The sequence below is a fragment of the Salvelinus alpinus genome, chromosome 6, assembly GCF_045679555.1.
Source record: "Salvelinus alpinus chromosome 6, SLU_Salpinus.1, whole genome shotgun sequence".
Lineage (NCBI taxonomy): Eukaryota > Metazoa > Chordata > Actinopteri > Salmoniformes > Salmonidae > Salvelinus > Salvelinus alpinus.
This window is the reverse complement of record NC_092091.1, coordinates 67,348,025-67,364,764: the sequence shown is the minus strand read 5'-3', so window position 1 is coordinate 67,364,764 and position 16,740 is coordinate 67,348,025. Positions and strand designations below refer to the sequence as shown.

The following is a 16,740-nucleotide window of genomic DNA, read 5'->3' as shown; positions in this document are numbered from 1 at the left end:
GTAATAAAGCCAAGGCAGCCTGAACCTACAAACAAAAAGCTAACACGCTATCGATCGGTGCCGGCCAACTTTCGCGAGGTGGTGTCGAAAGGTCTTCGCTGTGCAGACAGCTTGAGCCCAGGGGTGGAGGGATATTATTATAAATATATATACACCTTTTTGTGAGGAAGGAGAAATTCTACATTTTGGACAATAGCATTGTATAGTAATATAAGGTGCTATAGGCATGAGCTAAATATGAATGGAAGTCAATCTTTAGACGTCTATATACCCTCAAATCAATACTGTCCTGCCGTGTGTGTGCGAGTGAGTGTGTCTCCACTAGTGTGTATGTAAGTTGTGCTAGTGTCTCCATCTCCACTTCCTAATCAACACTTCCACTCATAGGGAGGTCAGCTGAGCAGGCCCCTAGTGACCCTGGCACTGCTTTGAACTTAATTAAGCAGCTTTAAACACACTGGAGAGAAGACTCATTAATACCACGGTATGGCAAGCGGCCAGATCTAGACGCCAACATTTGAACTACATAGAGAAGAGAGAGGAGTTTCAGACTTGAACACGGGTGAACTCTGTAAAGGTTAAGATCCAGGGCACTGAGATGACCAGTTGGTCTAGCATCGCCGAAGCTCCATACTTTACTCTGAGCAACACTGAAATCCTGTGGATGAGGTACTGTAGATACAGATCATTGGCTAATATGAACAGATAACATTACTGCATAATACACACTGACTTTCAACTGAAATAGTGCATATCATATAAACAGCCATATGTAACTGTCAATACTTAAGGGGGGAGAGGGGGGGGGGGGGTCTCTCACCCATTCAAAGTATTGACAGTTACATATGGCTGTTTATATGATATGCACTATTTCAGTTTGAATTAGACATGTCTTTAATTGTTTATTTCCCTTTTGTTTATTATCTACTTCATGTAAACATGTTTCCCATGCCAATAAAGCCATTGAATTGAGAGAGAATGGGGATAGATAGAGGGAGAGAGTGTGTGTGTTTGGGATACTGACTGTAGGCCTGTTAAGGAGAACTTTAGACCAAGGTGTTCTATAGCTCGGGGCCTAACGGTGATAAATGAGTCCCTTAATTTCTGCAAACACTTTATCTCTGCTTCATCTGTTTTCATTAGGCTGGCCCCAACCTCTGGCTGGGTGAGAACGTGCTGCTGCTGTCTGCTGCCTCCATTACAGCACTGTGGACACGCCCCAAATTGCACCCTATTCCCTATGTAGCGCACTACTTTTGACCAGGGCAGCAAGGCAGGTTGGTTGTTTAGCAACAAAACCGAGGCGTGCCAAACTATGGGGCAAAACAAACGGTGTTGGCATAGATTGTTGACAACGTGTAAACTATACTTAGTCTCTAATGTTTATTGAAATCATAAATAATAAATACATTTTCACAATCAGCACTTGTTTCTCAAATACATTGTTACTGTTGTTGGTTAGCTAGCTAGCTAATTTTTGCCATATTAGCATAGACGTGACATGAGTCAAAACACCTCAAAACAAGACATGGTATCAAGAACAAACTAACTGAAATGAGCCACTTGCGATTCACTACATGGCAGCTTCTTGTTACTGTTGCTAACTATCTGGCCATCCAGAATCATAACAACTCACGGCCTTCTGCCCCATTGAAGCGCGTGCACCGTGTTTGTCGTTGTCAGTTCACCCTGTCGGGCCCTGGTCAAAAGTAGTTCACTTTATAGGGAACAGGGGTCAAAAGTAGTGCACTATATAGGGAATAGGGTGCCATTTCAGATGTCACAGCCTATGAAACGTATAGAGAGCTGCGTCGCATCAGAAAGAGTCCTCCGCTGTCTCTCATACGGCCTGAGTGTTGGCCGGTTAGATTGCTTAGATTTTTGGGATGATCCATTGCTGCTCTTTTCTTTCCCGGTGTAAACGTCTCCACCGGTATAGCAGCTATACCTGGAGAGAGGCAGTTTCAACTATATACAATCAAGACAACATGACATTGAAAATCACATTATAGAATCGAAAGAAAAACCAGACCTGAGGTGGAATATCTGTTGTAAGCTTTACTTTCAAATCCTGTTACATTTAGATCTGGCAACTTTTGAACATAAAATAATGCCAAAACAAAAAACAAACGAATACAAAAAACAAAAAAGTACAAATTATCTATTTACCAGTTATTGTCACAAACAACCCTGTACAGCCTTAACAATGAACTAATCAAAAAGCTTTATACAGCACATACCAATTTTACTGAGTGCCAAAAAGATGAACGAAAACACACAAAAAAGAAGATAGTTGAGTCTTGTCGAGTCATAAAATAGAGAGAGAGATGTCATGCGTACTCCGAAGTGCTCAGAAAGGTAGTCACCCGACATAACATTTAACAAAAAAATCACCTTCTGCAGCTTCTTTACAATTAGGCAAAAAATGATAAGCAAACGATAAGTGCTTAAAAATACTGGGTTTGGAAAGGACAGAGAAGCGATCCCTGTCGGCCTTTTCTTCTCCTTAGACACACCAACCAGACCAAGGGGCCGTTTTATAAGAAGAAAGAACTGCAGCCATTCTTGATTACATAATGATTATGCGGTAGCTATATATATATAAAAAAAGGCATACAGTCAGTCGTAAAAAGACGGGCACATTCTTTTTTGTTCCTCTTAGTTTTTGTTTTTAGATTTGGACCCTGAAAATCAGTTTGACTCATTCTCAGTGGTCTCAGGCGGTTCCCTTCCACCAAGTGGCACTAGAGTATTACATATTAGAGGATAGATAAGGAGCTGGAGCTGACCTAGGAGTGTGTGTGTGGCAGGGGTGGGGGCTCCTTGTACTATAATGTAGCAGCGACCAGCGGACAGCATGCTGAACATTGCTATGTTGTCAAAGGGAACTAAAAGAAAACCAACCACGGGGGAGAGATTTAACTGTTACACCCCTCTGTTACCAGGAAGTGACGGATTTAATCCTAGCATCACAACCTCGTTTTTAAGTTTCATTTGGTCTTAACAATGCATTGTTCTCTCAATATTTTTGTTGTCATTACAAAGAAATAAAAAATATATATATAAAAAAAAAAAATCACAAGAAAATGAAAGAACAAGAAACAAGCAAAACAATTAAGAAAAAAAAAAAAATCCCTTTACAAATAAGAAACCATTTTGGCTTAAAGACCACTTGGGAATGCGAGCAAGGTCAATTAAATGGGTAATGCTTTTGAATAAAAAAAAACAAAATGCCTTTATTATGCTGCCTGGTCTCATGTACACTCTCATTGTTGAGCATCTCCATCTGTACAGATAAATACATTTTTCATGTTCAAAAAGTGCAGCACTGTGCAAAATTGGCTTTGACAATTTAGCCTGGGCCCTTTGGGTCTCCCAGCGTAGTTTAGTTCAACCTCGACTGTCTAATTCATGCAATTTGTGTTCATCTGCACTCTGCAATTTTACAGAGGTAAAAACCCTCCGCACTAAACCAGAAAATGTCTACACAACAAAAATCAGGAAATCACGGTTTTGATTCAGATCGTTCACAGCAAACATCTTAAAAAGGTAATACGTCTGTTTCCGGTGATATCCTATCGGACCGACAGCTCAAACATTTGCACTATAACAATATGAACTAGGTAAGTGCTTTTGGTTTTGAAATGGGACTAAGCTAAGTGCAATTACAACTGAGAGATGGAGCGAAGGGGGAATAGAAAGCAGTACCATGTCTTCTCACTGAGATAGAAGCGACACCACCAAAACCTAACCAATGGCTGCTTCCTCGTCAACAACATTGGACCTATCGGAGCCTTCATCAAAATGGCTTCATAATAGCGATGCACGTTAGTAGAAAACGCTCATCGTCCTACGTTTAAAAGGCTCAGTAAAAAAGAGAAAGACGAATGAAAAAAACGAATGAACAACCTAAAAAGACACAGAAGGCCACCGACCTACAAAACCAACCCCTTGCTTTCTGTCATATAGGCAACGGTACCCAACAGTCCCTGCCTGCAACTACACCGCACATCTGTATCACGTTCGCATCACGTACATCAACAAAGACAAATACATTCATTCAAGTCATTTTGGAACAGTTTCTTTCTGTTTTTTCTTTTACACAAAATTACAAAAGAGCTCCAAAAAGCACCATTGAATCGGCCTGTGGTGACCGGAGCTGTTGAGGGTTTTAAAACCCCGTCAGCTGGTCACCTCCACAAAACAGGTATCTCTTACAGCTTATCTAACGTAATGGTGCGCCAGTCCATACATAGTTCTACACATGATGCTGGACCGAACAACACCTGGGTCATATTCATTAGGGCGCAACGTAGCATAACGACAAGTTCTGGTGATTCAGTCCTTTTTCTTCCGTTTGGTGCCTAATGAATAGGACCCTGGTCTCAGGGGTTACAGGTGTCCTCATGGAACCTTTGATGTGGGCTGGTGGGGTAAAACTAATCTGGTCCCAGATCTGTTTGTGGTGTCTTGCCAATTCCTACGGTCATTGTCACGACAGCACAAACACATCTGGGACGAGGCTACGGTTACACAAGGGATAAGTTGGGGAAAGCAAAGACTATAGCATGAGGCTATAATGTGTGTTACATTGATTTGAAAACCGTTTGAATTGGCAAAGGGCCTTGAGTAGAGAATGTCACTTGTTCTGTCCACCCCACCGCACAACGTCAAACAACGTACAAGATGTCACCTGTGTGTATGGGTTGCCAAGACGACCGCCACCTGAGACAAAGGTGAGTTCAGTCGACGTTTGATGCATATGGTTTCACCATTACACAAAACTAAACAGATAAAGTCAAAGCTTAGTTGTGGGGGAGATTGAAGGCTACAAAACTATGTACAGTACACATTTGTTAAATAATTCATTAAGTGCGTGGTTTGAGGCGTTGCTTTGGAAACGAGACTTTTGAGAAAAAGCGTTCCGTTTCATTGGTTCTTGTTCGCGGCGCATCACAATTTAACATCCTGGGGATTGGTTCATCATACCCTATTAAATGACGTGCATCAAAGCTAGCGGAAACAAAGAGGCAGGCATGCTATTCTGATGCGTAGTAGCCAAAAAGACAAAAATGCACTAAAAATGTCAGAGCACTTGTTTTGTTTCTTCTTCTTTTTCGACTTTTCTAACAAAAACAAAAAGAAAACACGGATCCGTTTTACAGATAATGCAGTTGGGTCCTGGTCATTCAAAAGTCCAAAAAACAAACATTAGAAAATAAAAAGTAGAGAGAGAGAGTAATAATTCAATCGATATAACAGATAAGAAAAGCAGCTTTTGATATAAATGCATTTTTTAGCACATACAGCCTTTTCTCTGATAAATTCTTTTTTTTCTTCATTGTCTACAATAACTACTTGTCTGTCTCTGTCCAGCTTATTCAGCTGGCTTGATTGGAAAGTTTTCCCCATCGCAGTGGATAACAATCATTCACACCACTGTCCAGGGAGAGGGATGGAGAGAAAGGGGAACGAGAGGGAGGGGGAAGAGATAGGGATGAGAAGGAGGAGAGGAGAACAGTCACACAGTCTTGGCTCTCTCCGTCAGTCCCAGTCCTAGGTAAGCCAGGAAGGAGTGTTTGAGTGAGGTGGGCGAGGGAGGAGAGGGGGTGGAGGAGAGGAAAGGGGGGGAAGAGGAGGAGGGCGGCCTCTGGAGTCTGGAGAGGGGCGAGTGGAATGTGGAGCGGTGGCGGTGGGTGAACAGGGTTGTGAGGGGGATCAGGTGCGCCCGCTCGCAGTTTCCCAACTGCTCGTAGACGTGGCGTGGGGAGGGGAAGAAGAGGGAGGGGCCTCCGCCATTGGTTGTGGTCGCTGTCAGGTAACGCTGGGCTGGGGGCGGGAGTTCCTGTTGACGGTGGTGTTGTTTCCCTGTGATGAGTGACAGGGCGACAGACTGCAGGGCCTGGGAGGCAGAGAGAATCATGAGGGGGCTGCTGCTACCGCTCCCCCCGCTACTCCCATCCCCACCTCCACCTACCCCCAGGAGGAAGGGCTCCTCGCCCCGCAGAGACCCCACCAGAGAGCCCCCTAGCTGGGCCTGGAACTCCTCCTCGCCGGCCTCCTCCCCTTCCCCTCCATCCTGGTGCTTCTTGAGGTGGCGGCTGAAGATGAAGGGGTGGGTGGTGGTGAAGGGGCACTCCGTGCAGCCGAAGGTCTGGCGCGGGGCGTGCTTCAGCTTCTTGTGCAGGTTCAGGTTGTCCTTGCGCTTGCAGCTGTAGCCGCAGCGGTCGCAGTGGAAGGGCCGCTCGCCCGTGTGCACGCGCACGTGCTCGATCAGCTTGTTGGCCGTCTTGGACAGGTAGCCGCACTGCTCACACTTGTAGTGGTTGCCGAGGCGATGCTCGCGCACGTGCCTCTCCAGCGCGGGCTGGTCGCACCACACCGACTGGCAGATGCGACACTTGTACTCCATCTTGTAATGGGTCTTCAGGTGGCACTCCATGGCCGCCGGTCGATTGGTGGAATAAATGCAGACGGGGCACCTGGGAAACAGGAAGGAGGAAGTGGAAGGGGGCAGGACATGGGAAATACACACACAATAGCGAGGGGAGGTTTAACGAAGAAAGGACTTAAATACACAATGACTAAAATACACACCTTAAGACTTCAACACAAGGGAGGATGAAGAGGGGGAAAGGTGAAGGAGGAAAGGTGTGTGTGATGTGTCCTGAATATTTTACCCTAAGGGAATGATTGGTGGGTGTGTGTGTGTGGTGGAAAGTGTGTGTGTGTTGTTGAAATTTTAAAGTGTGTAGGGTGGGTTGGGGTTGAAAGTGTGTTTGGAGTGGGTTGGTGGTAGGTGGGTGGGGCATGTAGAACTGGGCAGAGACAGGTTGTGGAAAGAGAACAGGATTGGACGGAATTAGGAATGGAAGGATAACTGAAATAAATGGAAATGTGGCACTTACATTTAAATAGCACCATTCATCTGCTCTGGGCCCCAAAGCGCTTCACAAACCCTGCAGAACAGAATCACCTCAGAATACAACCAGCCACGTGGTGAAGACCCTACACACGCCTTCTCTCTCCCATACACTCCTGAATGAACACTTCTGAGTACACTAAGGATGCACTGGTAAAGGGAGGCCCTTCTCTGTCCTAGACACGCCTCAGTACACACTCCCCGAGTGCACAGTCTTTAGTACACTCCATACACTCTCCTCTTTGGTACACACTACAGCCTCGTCTCTTTTCTCCATTGTCTGCAACTTCTCGTCTGTCTTTTGTCCAGCTTATTCAGCTGGCTTGATTTGAAAGTGTTCTCCATTGCAGTGGATAACCATCACTCAGTCACCCCACCGTCCACTGCTGAGCACACACTACTTAGTACACAATCCTGTCTGGACACACTACTCTAGAGTCTAGACTAGAGATACCCTCTTGAACTGGACTGAGGGGGCAGCTGTGTTTGGGCTACCTGCTTTTAATTCTGACCTATCAAACCTTAACCGCACAGCTAATGTGGACTGTCTGTCTGGTTTTAAAGTCAGGATAGAGGATGGATTTTTAACAAACATTAAAACACTCTACTATAATGACTGAACTAATTGCACCCTTGAACATTTGAAATGTGAAATAAATACATTCCCATGTACCTAAAATTGACTAATACTGTTAGCAGTGTTGATGGTGTGTGTGTGTGTGTGTTCCTGTATTGACCAATGAACGTGGAGAGAATCGGTGGTTCCGTATTGAGACCTCAACCGTGCCTCTACTCCTTGTAACAAGACAATAACAGATACCTCAGTAAACTACGACCCTGACTCTCTCACTCCAAACACAAACCAACATCTGATCTAATGCTACCGATGGCTAGACAATGGACAGTATCTGGTGAATAGTGGTGACAGCTTGACATTAAACATGGTCAAGTGACCGAGTAGGCCGATCAGTTAATGGCGAGATGAGTTCAATGGCGTCTGATTGATATCGATGGCTCTACACGTGCATTGACTGACTGCGTATCATGGCAAACAACTTCGACAAATAGATACAAACAAAAAAAAGAAACACATAAAAATGACAGTGACTGTTGTGTGTTAACTAACAATCTGTTTCTACTGCGCTTAAATATTTTCCTAGATGTCTGCTCAGATTTCCTGTTAAGTGATTGCATGTGAATGCATGTACTACTTTCAATCCAGATGGTTTCAAATGCAATCTGGGAAAATAGAACATCTATGTGGTATTAAATATGCATCTGTGTGTGCAGGCTTTAAAAGCACAGCGCTAGGCTAATGTCATTAGCATGTTGTTGCGTGTGTGTTGGAGGAGCTTCATGGCTAGGCTAATGTCATTAGCATGTTGTTGCGTGTGTGTTGGAGGAGCTTCATGGCTAGGCTAATGTCATTAGCATGTTGTTGCGTGTGTGTTGGAGGAGCTTCATGGCTAGGGTAATGTCATTAGCGTGTTGTTGCGTGTGTGTTGGAGGAGCTTCATGGCTAGGCTAATGTCATTAGCATGTTGTTGCGTGTGTGTTGGAGGAGCGTCATGGCTAGGCTAATGTCATTAGCATGTTGCTGTGTGTGTGTTGGAGGAGCTTCATGTACTGGCAGCGTTGGTTTAACATGAACAGACGGGCTAAATGGCTATGTATGGTTTACTGTGTGTGTGTGTGTGTGTACATCACACAGTACAACAGAGGCTCCTATAGGGGTATAGGAGCATTGGGTCAGAGGGGGACAGTGTTTGGTATCTAGGGCTGTGAGTGTAATAGGGGTTTATATATACTCTGTGGATGTCTTAATAGCTTCAGTGAGCTAGTTGTCCTATGCATGTAAAGGTGTATGTTGGACAATGTCTGTGTGTTAACGTCATCTAGTTTGAAAGTGTGGCTGAATGCATGCACACATTTACAGTTCAGACTGCGTGTTTATGCATGTGGTCTTACACGCGTGTTTTCGACTTAATGTGCATACTTAATGTGCATGCTATAGTCAGTCGGTCAGTGGGTTACCGTCTGGCTGCGCGTCTGTACGTGTGTGAGGGAGGAGTCGGGGTAGGGTAGGGTGGGGGGGTGGTGGAGTAGGAACCTCTGTCTGTACTTGCTTTCCTTACTTGAGCCCTCCGGTGGGGACGGTGTGGCACTTCTTGTGCTCCAGCAGCTGCTCGGGCGTCTTCAGGAACTTGTGGCACACGTCGCACTCGAACATGCGTGTGATCAGGTGGATCTGGAGGTGGCGCTCGTACATGGTCCGCGTCTTGCACACAAAGTTGCAGAAGACGCACTCGAAGCCTGGTGGGGGGGGAGAGGGAGTTAGCATGACTGCAGTGCTCCTCGTCCTCTAAATTAAACATCACCCCCGTGATATCCTTGTGTGTGGCTCAAATTATTGCTCGTATTTTACCTCACATTACGGACACATCACACACACCTTTACGTCACTGCATAATTTACGTGAAAAAAGTCTGTGCTTTTGCATGCTAGCTGTTCGAGGAGACTTCCAGTCATTGCGCTAACGCTAGTTAGCAATAGCATGCAAAACTACATCTAACTTCCTGCATACTGGACGCAGAGACGTAAACATGGTATCCATGAGTTCATCTGACTCTGGGGAAGTAGATAAAGGGGTGGGCTTACACTATCTCTTTAAAGGCCCAGTGCAGTCAAAATTCTGTTTTCTGTGTTTAATATCATATTGTACAACAGCTGATGAAACTAATACTGTAAAAGTGTGAAGAAATGTGATCAGTGTTATTTCCTGATAGCTGCTGGTTGAAAATACAACCTACACAGAACCTTCTAACCAGCAGGTTTGCGTGAGCAGGAGTTTCAGATTTTCATGGTGACATCACCAGGTGGTCAATTAGTTAATAGACCAATAACAAAGAGAGTTCCAAACCTCTCTGCCAATAACAGCTATTTTTCAGTTTTCCCCTCTCCACTCAGACCCCTCCCAGACAGTCCTAGCAAAAATCTTGCTTGAGAAGTAGTTTTTTGCACATTTGTAATGGAATCTATTACAGCAAGGTACTTATTGTTACCCAGAAATGATTTGATATTGAGATAAAAACGGCTGCATTGGGCCTTTAAGGATACAGAATTGTAAGTAGATTAAATTAACTGTAGTTCTACATAATGTTCCAGCCTATACATCCCAGAACTCCTTGCCTTTTTCAGACTTCTCTTCAGTTCCTGATCCCGAGTGGCTGCTGGAGCTGGATTGGCTGCCTGCAGAGGAGGGAGGGGCCAGCAGGTTCTTGAGCTCCTCATTGGCATGGGTAAGTTCTCCACCCTCTGAGCTGTTCAGCGAATCGCTGAGGGCCGACAGGGAGGAGGAGGTGCTCTTAGTCTCACTGAGGGGGCTCCGCGAGTTCAGACCTAGGAAGAAGAGACGCCAAGAGTCAATCATCATCAACATCATCAGCATTGTCATCACCGTGACAATCATCATCATCGAATTCAGAAAATGTACCATTGTAATTACATTTCACTTCACTTCCTGAATGATTAAGTAACATACCCCAATTCTGTCACTACCAGCACTGCCACCGTCATCATAACTGGTTTCTCAACATTAGACAGGGTACCTCAACCCAATAAAAGGAGGAAAAGCACTAAACTACAGTCAAAACCACACACACACACACACCACACACACACACACACACACACACACACACACACACACACACACACACACACACACACACACACACACACACACACACACACACACACACACACACACACACACACACACACACACACACACACACACACACAAACACACACACAGTTGAATACAAAATGAAAATCACACACACTGAAGGCAGGCAGGCTCAGCTTCAGGGCCATGTCCTCTGACTGGAGCCCTGCTGCCAGTCCAATCAACAGCCAGTATGCTTTTATTGATCTCTCTTTTTTCTCTCTCTCTCTGTGTTTGACCGCACTTCTCTGGGATAGAGGGAGAGAGAGTATGAGAGAGAGAGAGAAGAGGGGAGGAGGGTCACGGCTAAGGGAGCTAAGATGGCGGGAGCAACTCAGGGCACAGCTCAACAAAGGGCATTCAGTCAGGGAGAAGAAGAGGGAGGGAGGGAGGTGAAAGAGTATAGGGCTGCTGGCTGCCATGGATTGTGAAATGGCCGACGCCAGCTACCTCACACACATTTGTATGTGTGCGCACACACGACACAGGCACATACACACAGAGGCATTCACACAGACACATTCAAAAACACATATTGTGCATAGCCTACACACGTTATCCTTGAGAATGAGAGAATGCAGGTATAGAAACGCAGAAAGCAGAGAGTGAAATACCATTGTATCCATCTCTCTCAACGCCGAAGACCTCTAGAGGTAGATTAAAGACAAAACGAGACTCACCACTCCACTATCTAAGGGAGCTATAGAGTACATTATGCTCTGAACATTCAAAGAGTACTTGTCCCTTGTGGGAAACCACATCATTTATCATCCCTGTTGGCATATTCCTTGTTAGCTCTTTTTCCAAGGTCCAAGATGCTATTGAAGCATGTATTTAGTCAAACGCACTTCACTTTTTATGAGGGTGGAGAACGTTGTAAACTTGTGTTACACTCCCCTATGGATTGGACAGTGAAGCGAAAACTTTAAAGGTGGCTCTATACTCCACCATTTTGAATTTGAGATCAAGCGTTTTATATGATGCGACAGTACAGAATGTCACCTTTTATTTGAGGGTATTTTCATACATACCGTTCAGAAATGAAAGCACCTAATGTATCTAGTCCCCCCATTTGAAGCAGTCATATATATTTGGACAAATTCACTGTGTATTGAAGTAGTTAAAAGTTTAGTATTTGGTCCCATATTCCTAGCATGCAATGACTACATCAAGCATGTGACTCTAGTAACTTGTTGGATGTATTTGCAGTTTGTTTTGGTTGTGTATCAGATTGTTGTGCCCAATAGAAATGAATGGTAAATTATATACTGTGTCATTAGAGTCAGTTTTATTGTAAGAAAAAAAAAAAATATGTTTCTGAACGCTTCTACATTAATGTGGATTCTACAATTACGGATAATCATGAATGAATCATGAATAATGATGAGTGACAAAAGTTACAGATGCATAAATATCTGCTAATGGACCAGAATCTGGGAGATTGAATGTATCTCTGTCCTGTTCCTACTGTACCACCACACAGTATCTCTGTCCTGTTCCTACTGTACCACCACACACACAGTATCTCTGTCATGTTCCTACTGTACCACCACACACACAGTATCTCTGTCCTGTTCCTACTGTACCACCACACACACAGTATCTCTGTCCTGTTCCTACTGTACCACCACACACACAGTATCTCTGTCCTGTTCCTACTGTACCACCACACACACAGTATCTCTGTCCTGTTCCTACTGTACCACCACACAGTATCTCTGTCCTGTTCCTACTGTACCACCACACAGTATCTCTGTCCTGTTCCTACTGTACCACCAGACAGTATCTCTGTCCTGTTCCTACTGTACCACCAGACAGTATCTCTGTCCTGTTCTTACTGTACCACCACACAGTATCTCTGTCCTGTTCCTACTGTACCACCACACAGTATCTCTGTCCTGTTCCTACTGTACCACCACACAGTATCTCTGTCCTGTTCCTACTGTCCCACCACACACAGTATCTCTGTCCTGTTCCTACTGTACCACCACACAGTATCTCTGTCCTGTTCCTACTGTACCACCAGACAGTATCTCTGTCCTGTTCTTACTGTACCACCACACAGTATCTCTGTCCTGTTCCTACTGTACCACCACACAGTATCTCTGTCCTGTTCCTACTGTACCACCACACAGTATCTCTGTCCTGTTCCTACTGTACCACCACACACACAGTATCTCTGTCCTGTTCCTACTGTACCACCACACAGTATCTCTGTCCTGTTCCTACTGTACCACCACACACACAGTATCTCTGTCCTGTTCCTACTGTACCACCACACACACAGTATCTCTGTCCTGTTCCTACTGTACCACCACACAGTATCTCTGTCCTGTTCCTACTGTACCACCACACAGTATCTCTGTCCTGTTCTTACTGTACCACCACACAGTATCTCTGTCCTGTTCTTACTGTACCACCACACACACAGTATCTCTGTCCTGTTCCTACTGTACCACCACACATTATCTCTGTCCTGTTCCTACTGTACCACCAGACAGTATCTCTGTCCTGTTCCTACTGTACCACCAGACAGTATCTCTGTCCTGTTCTTACTGTACCACCACACAGTATCTCTGTCCTGTTCCTACTGTACCACCACACAGTATCTCTGTCCTGTTCCTACTGTACCACCACACAGTATCTCTGTCCTGTTCCTACTGTCCCACCACACACAGTATCTCTGTCCTGTTCCTACTGTACCACCACACAGTATCTCTGTCCTGTTCCTACTGTACCACCACACAGTATCTCTGTCCTGTTCCTACTGTACCACCAGACAGTATCTCTGTCCTGTTCTTACTGTACCACCACACAGAATCTCTGTCCTGTTCCTACTGTACCACCACACAGTATCTCTGTCCTGTTCCTACTGTACCACCACACAGTATCTCTGTCCTGTTCCTACTGTACCACCACACACACAGTATCTCTGTCCTGTTCCTACTGTACCACCACACAGTATCTCTGTCCTGTTCCTACTGTACCACCACACACACAGTATCTCTGTCCTGTTCCTACTGTACCACCACACACACAGTATCTCTGTCCTGTTCCTACTGTACCACCACACAGTATCTCTGTCCTGTTCCTACTGTACCACCACACAGTATCTCTGTCCTGTTCTTACTGTACCACCACACAGTATCTCTGTCCTGTTCCTACTGTACCACCACACACACAGTATCTCTGTCCTGTTCCTACTGTACCACCACACATTATCTCTGTCCTGTTCCTACTGTACCACCACACACACAGTATCTCTGTCCTGTTCCTACTGTACCACCACACACACAGTATCTCTGTCCTGTTCTTACTGTACCACCACACAGTATCTCTGTCCTGTTCCTACTGTACCACCACACAGTATCTCTGTCCTGTTCCTACTGTACCACCACACAGTATCTCTGTCCTGTTCCTACTGTACCACCACACAGTATCTCTGTCCTGTTCCTACTGTACCACCACACAGTATCTCTGTCCTGTTCCTACTGTACCACCACACAGTATCTCTGTCCTGTTCCTACTGTACCACCACACAGTATCTCTGTCCTGTTCCTACTGTACCACCACACAGTATCTCTGTCCTGTTCTTACTGTACCACCACACAGTATCTCTGTCCTGTTCCTACTGTACCACCACACAGTATCTCTGTCCTGTTCCTACTGTACCACCACACAGTATCTCTGTCCTGTTCCTACTGTACCACCACACACACAGTATCTCTGTCCTGTTCCTACTGTACTACCACACAGTATCTCTGTCCTGTTCCTACTGTACCACCACACACACAGTATCTCTGTCCTGTTCCTACTGTACCACCACACACACAGTATCTCTGTCCTGTTCCTACTGTACTACCACACAGTATCTCTGTCCTGTTCCTACTGTACTACCACACAGTATCTCTGTCCTGTTCTTACTGTACCACCACACACAGTATCTCTGTCCTGTTCCTACTGTACCACCACACACAGTATCTCTGTCCTGTTCCTACTGTACCACCACACACAGTATCTCTGTCCTGTTCCTACTGTACCACCACACACAGTATCTCTGTCCTGTTCCTACTGTACCACCACACACACAGTATCTCTGTCCTGTTCCTACTGTACCACCACACACACAGTATCTCTGTCCTGTTCCTACTGTACCACCACACACACAGTATCTCTGTCCTGTTCCTACTGTACCACCACACACACAGTATCTCTGTCCTGTTCCTACTGTACCACCACACACACAGTATCTCTGTCCTGTTCCTACTGTACCACCACACACAGTATCTCTGTCCTGTTCCTACTGTACCACCACACAGTATCTCTGTCCTGTTCCTACTGTACCACCACACACACAGTATCTCTGTCCTGTTCTTACTGTATCACCACACACAGTATCTCTGTCCTGTTCTTACTGTACCACCACACACAGTATCTCTGTCCTGTTCCTACTGTACCACCACACAGTATCTCTGTCCTGTTCCTACTGTACCACCACACAGTATCTCTGTCCTGTTCCTACTGTACCACCACACAGTATCTCTGTCCTGTTCCTACTGTACCACCACACAGTATCTCTGTCCTGTTCCTACTGTACCACCACACACAGTATCTCTGTCCTGTTCCTACTGTACCACCACACACAGTATCTCTGTCCTGTTCCTACTGTACCACCACACACAGTATCTCTGTCCTGTTCCTACTGTACCACCACACAGTATCTCTGTCCTGTTCCTACTGTACCACCACACACAGTATCTCTGTCCTGTTCTTACTGTACCACCACACAGTATCTCTGTCCTGTTCTTACTGTACCACCACACAGTATCTCTGTCCTGTTCCTACTGTACCACCACACAGTATCTCTGTCCTGTTCTTACTGTACCACCACACAGTATCTCTGTCCTGTTCCTACTGTACCACCACACACACAGTATCTCTGTCCTGTTCTTACTGTACCACCACACAGTATCTCTGTCCTGTTCTTACTGTACCACCACACAGTATCTCTGTCCTGTTCCTACTGTACCACCACACAGTATCTCTGTCCTGTTCTTACTGTACCACCACACAGTATCTCTGTCCTGTTCCTACTGTACCACCACACAGTATCTCTGTCCTGTTCTTACTGTACCACCACACAGTATCGCTGTCCTGTTCCTATCCCTAGCAGCAGCCAGGCTCCCTGCTGTGGGGCCACCAGTCTGACCCCTTGCCCATGTGGCTGACACACATCTTAGCGAGGGCCAGCTTCAGACGTAACACCTGCTGAGTTCAGCCGTTTTCCATGTCTGTCTGGGGCCTGGCTGGGGGAGATGTGCTGTCCAAACACTATCAGCTGACAAATAACACCCAGCAGTCTTTTCTACAGCCCCAATGTGGTGTGTTTTCAGCAGCCATGTTTGCTAGTGGGTGGAGGCTAGCCTAAATGCCAAGCTTCGATATGGACTCACCACTCTGTGTCTGTGTGAGTGAGGGTAAGAATGTGTGTGTGTGTGTGTGTGTGAACCCTGGCCTGCCTCTGAAGGACCAGAGGGCCTATTGATTTTTTCCCCTCAGGCACGATAAGGGGCAGCCATCGTAGATAAACAAGGTCGCTCCCCGGCCTCCGTGAGGACCCCTCAGCTGTCTGCAACACTACCGGACAATCCCACACACACACACTGCCACGGAAGGGCAAGACGGGCAACCGCGTCGAACGATAAACCGGACAAAGCCGCTACGGACCGAAAAAATATATTGACAGGCTGGGTTTTGGACCAGTGGCTTTAAAAAGTCCAGGGAAGGTCGAGGGAGGGAAAAGAATCTACATGTTTTATTATTCAAAGCGGAAGTTGTTTCTGTTTGGGGAGTTTACAGAGTTACAGTCTCCTCTCTCTCCCGGGAAGGGACTCGTTTTATGAAGCTTTACTTTATTGTCAATTCAGTTCCGTGTGTTGAGACTGAACATGTTGGTTCCCTCTACTATAAATGGCTGTAAACTAAACTATCTGTTTCTACTCTGAGCAGTCAGCAGTAGCACCTCAATCTGCAACACTCCCCCACCAGCTCCCTACCAATAACATGTTACAGCTGATCTGACAATCTGCAA

The 16,740-nt window shown here is 45.6% G+C and overlaps 1 protein-coding gene across 1 annotated transcript in view; it reads right to left on the bottom strand.

The window, feature by feature from the left end:
• Window positions 1–2,043: 2,043 nt before the first annotated feature.
• znf827 (zinc finger protein 827) overlaps window positions 2,044–16,740 on the bottom strand; it is a 120,016-nt gene continuing 105,319 nt past the window's right edge. Inside the window, exons 12-14 of the mRNA XM_071407482.1 lie at window positions 10,112–10,321; window positions 9,058–9,235; window positions 2,044–6,482 (exon numbers count right to left, since the gene is read on the bottom strand). Of these exons, the coding sequence (XP_071263583.1) occupies window positions 5,522–6,482; window positions 9,058–9,235; window positions 10,112–10,321 (1,349 nt within the window). The 3' untranslated portion in view covers window positions 2,044–5,521. The remainder of the gene's footprint in view (window positions 6,483–9,057; window positions 9,236–10,111; window positions 10,322–16,740) is intronic.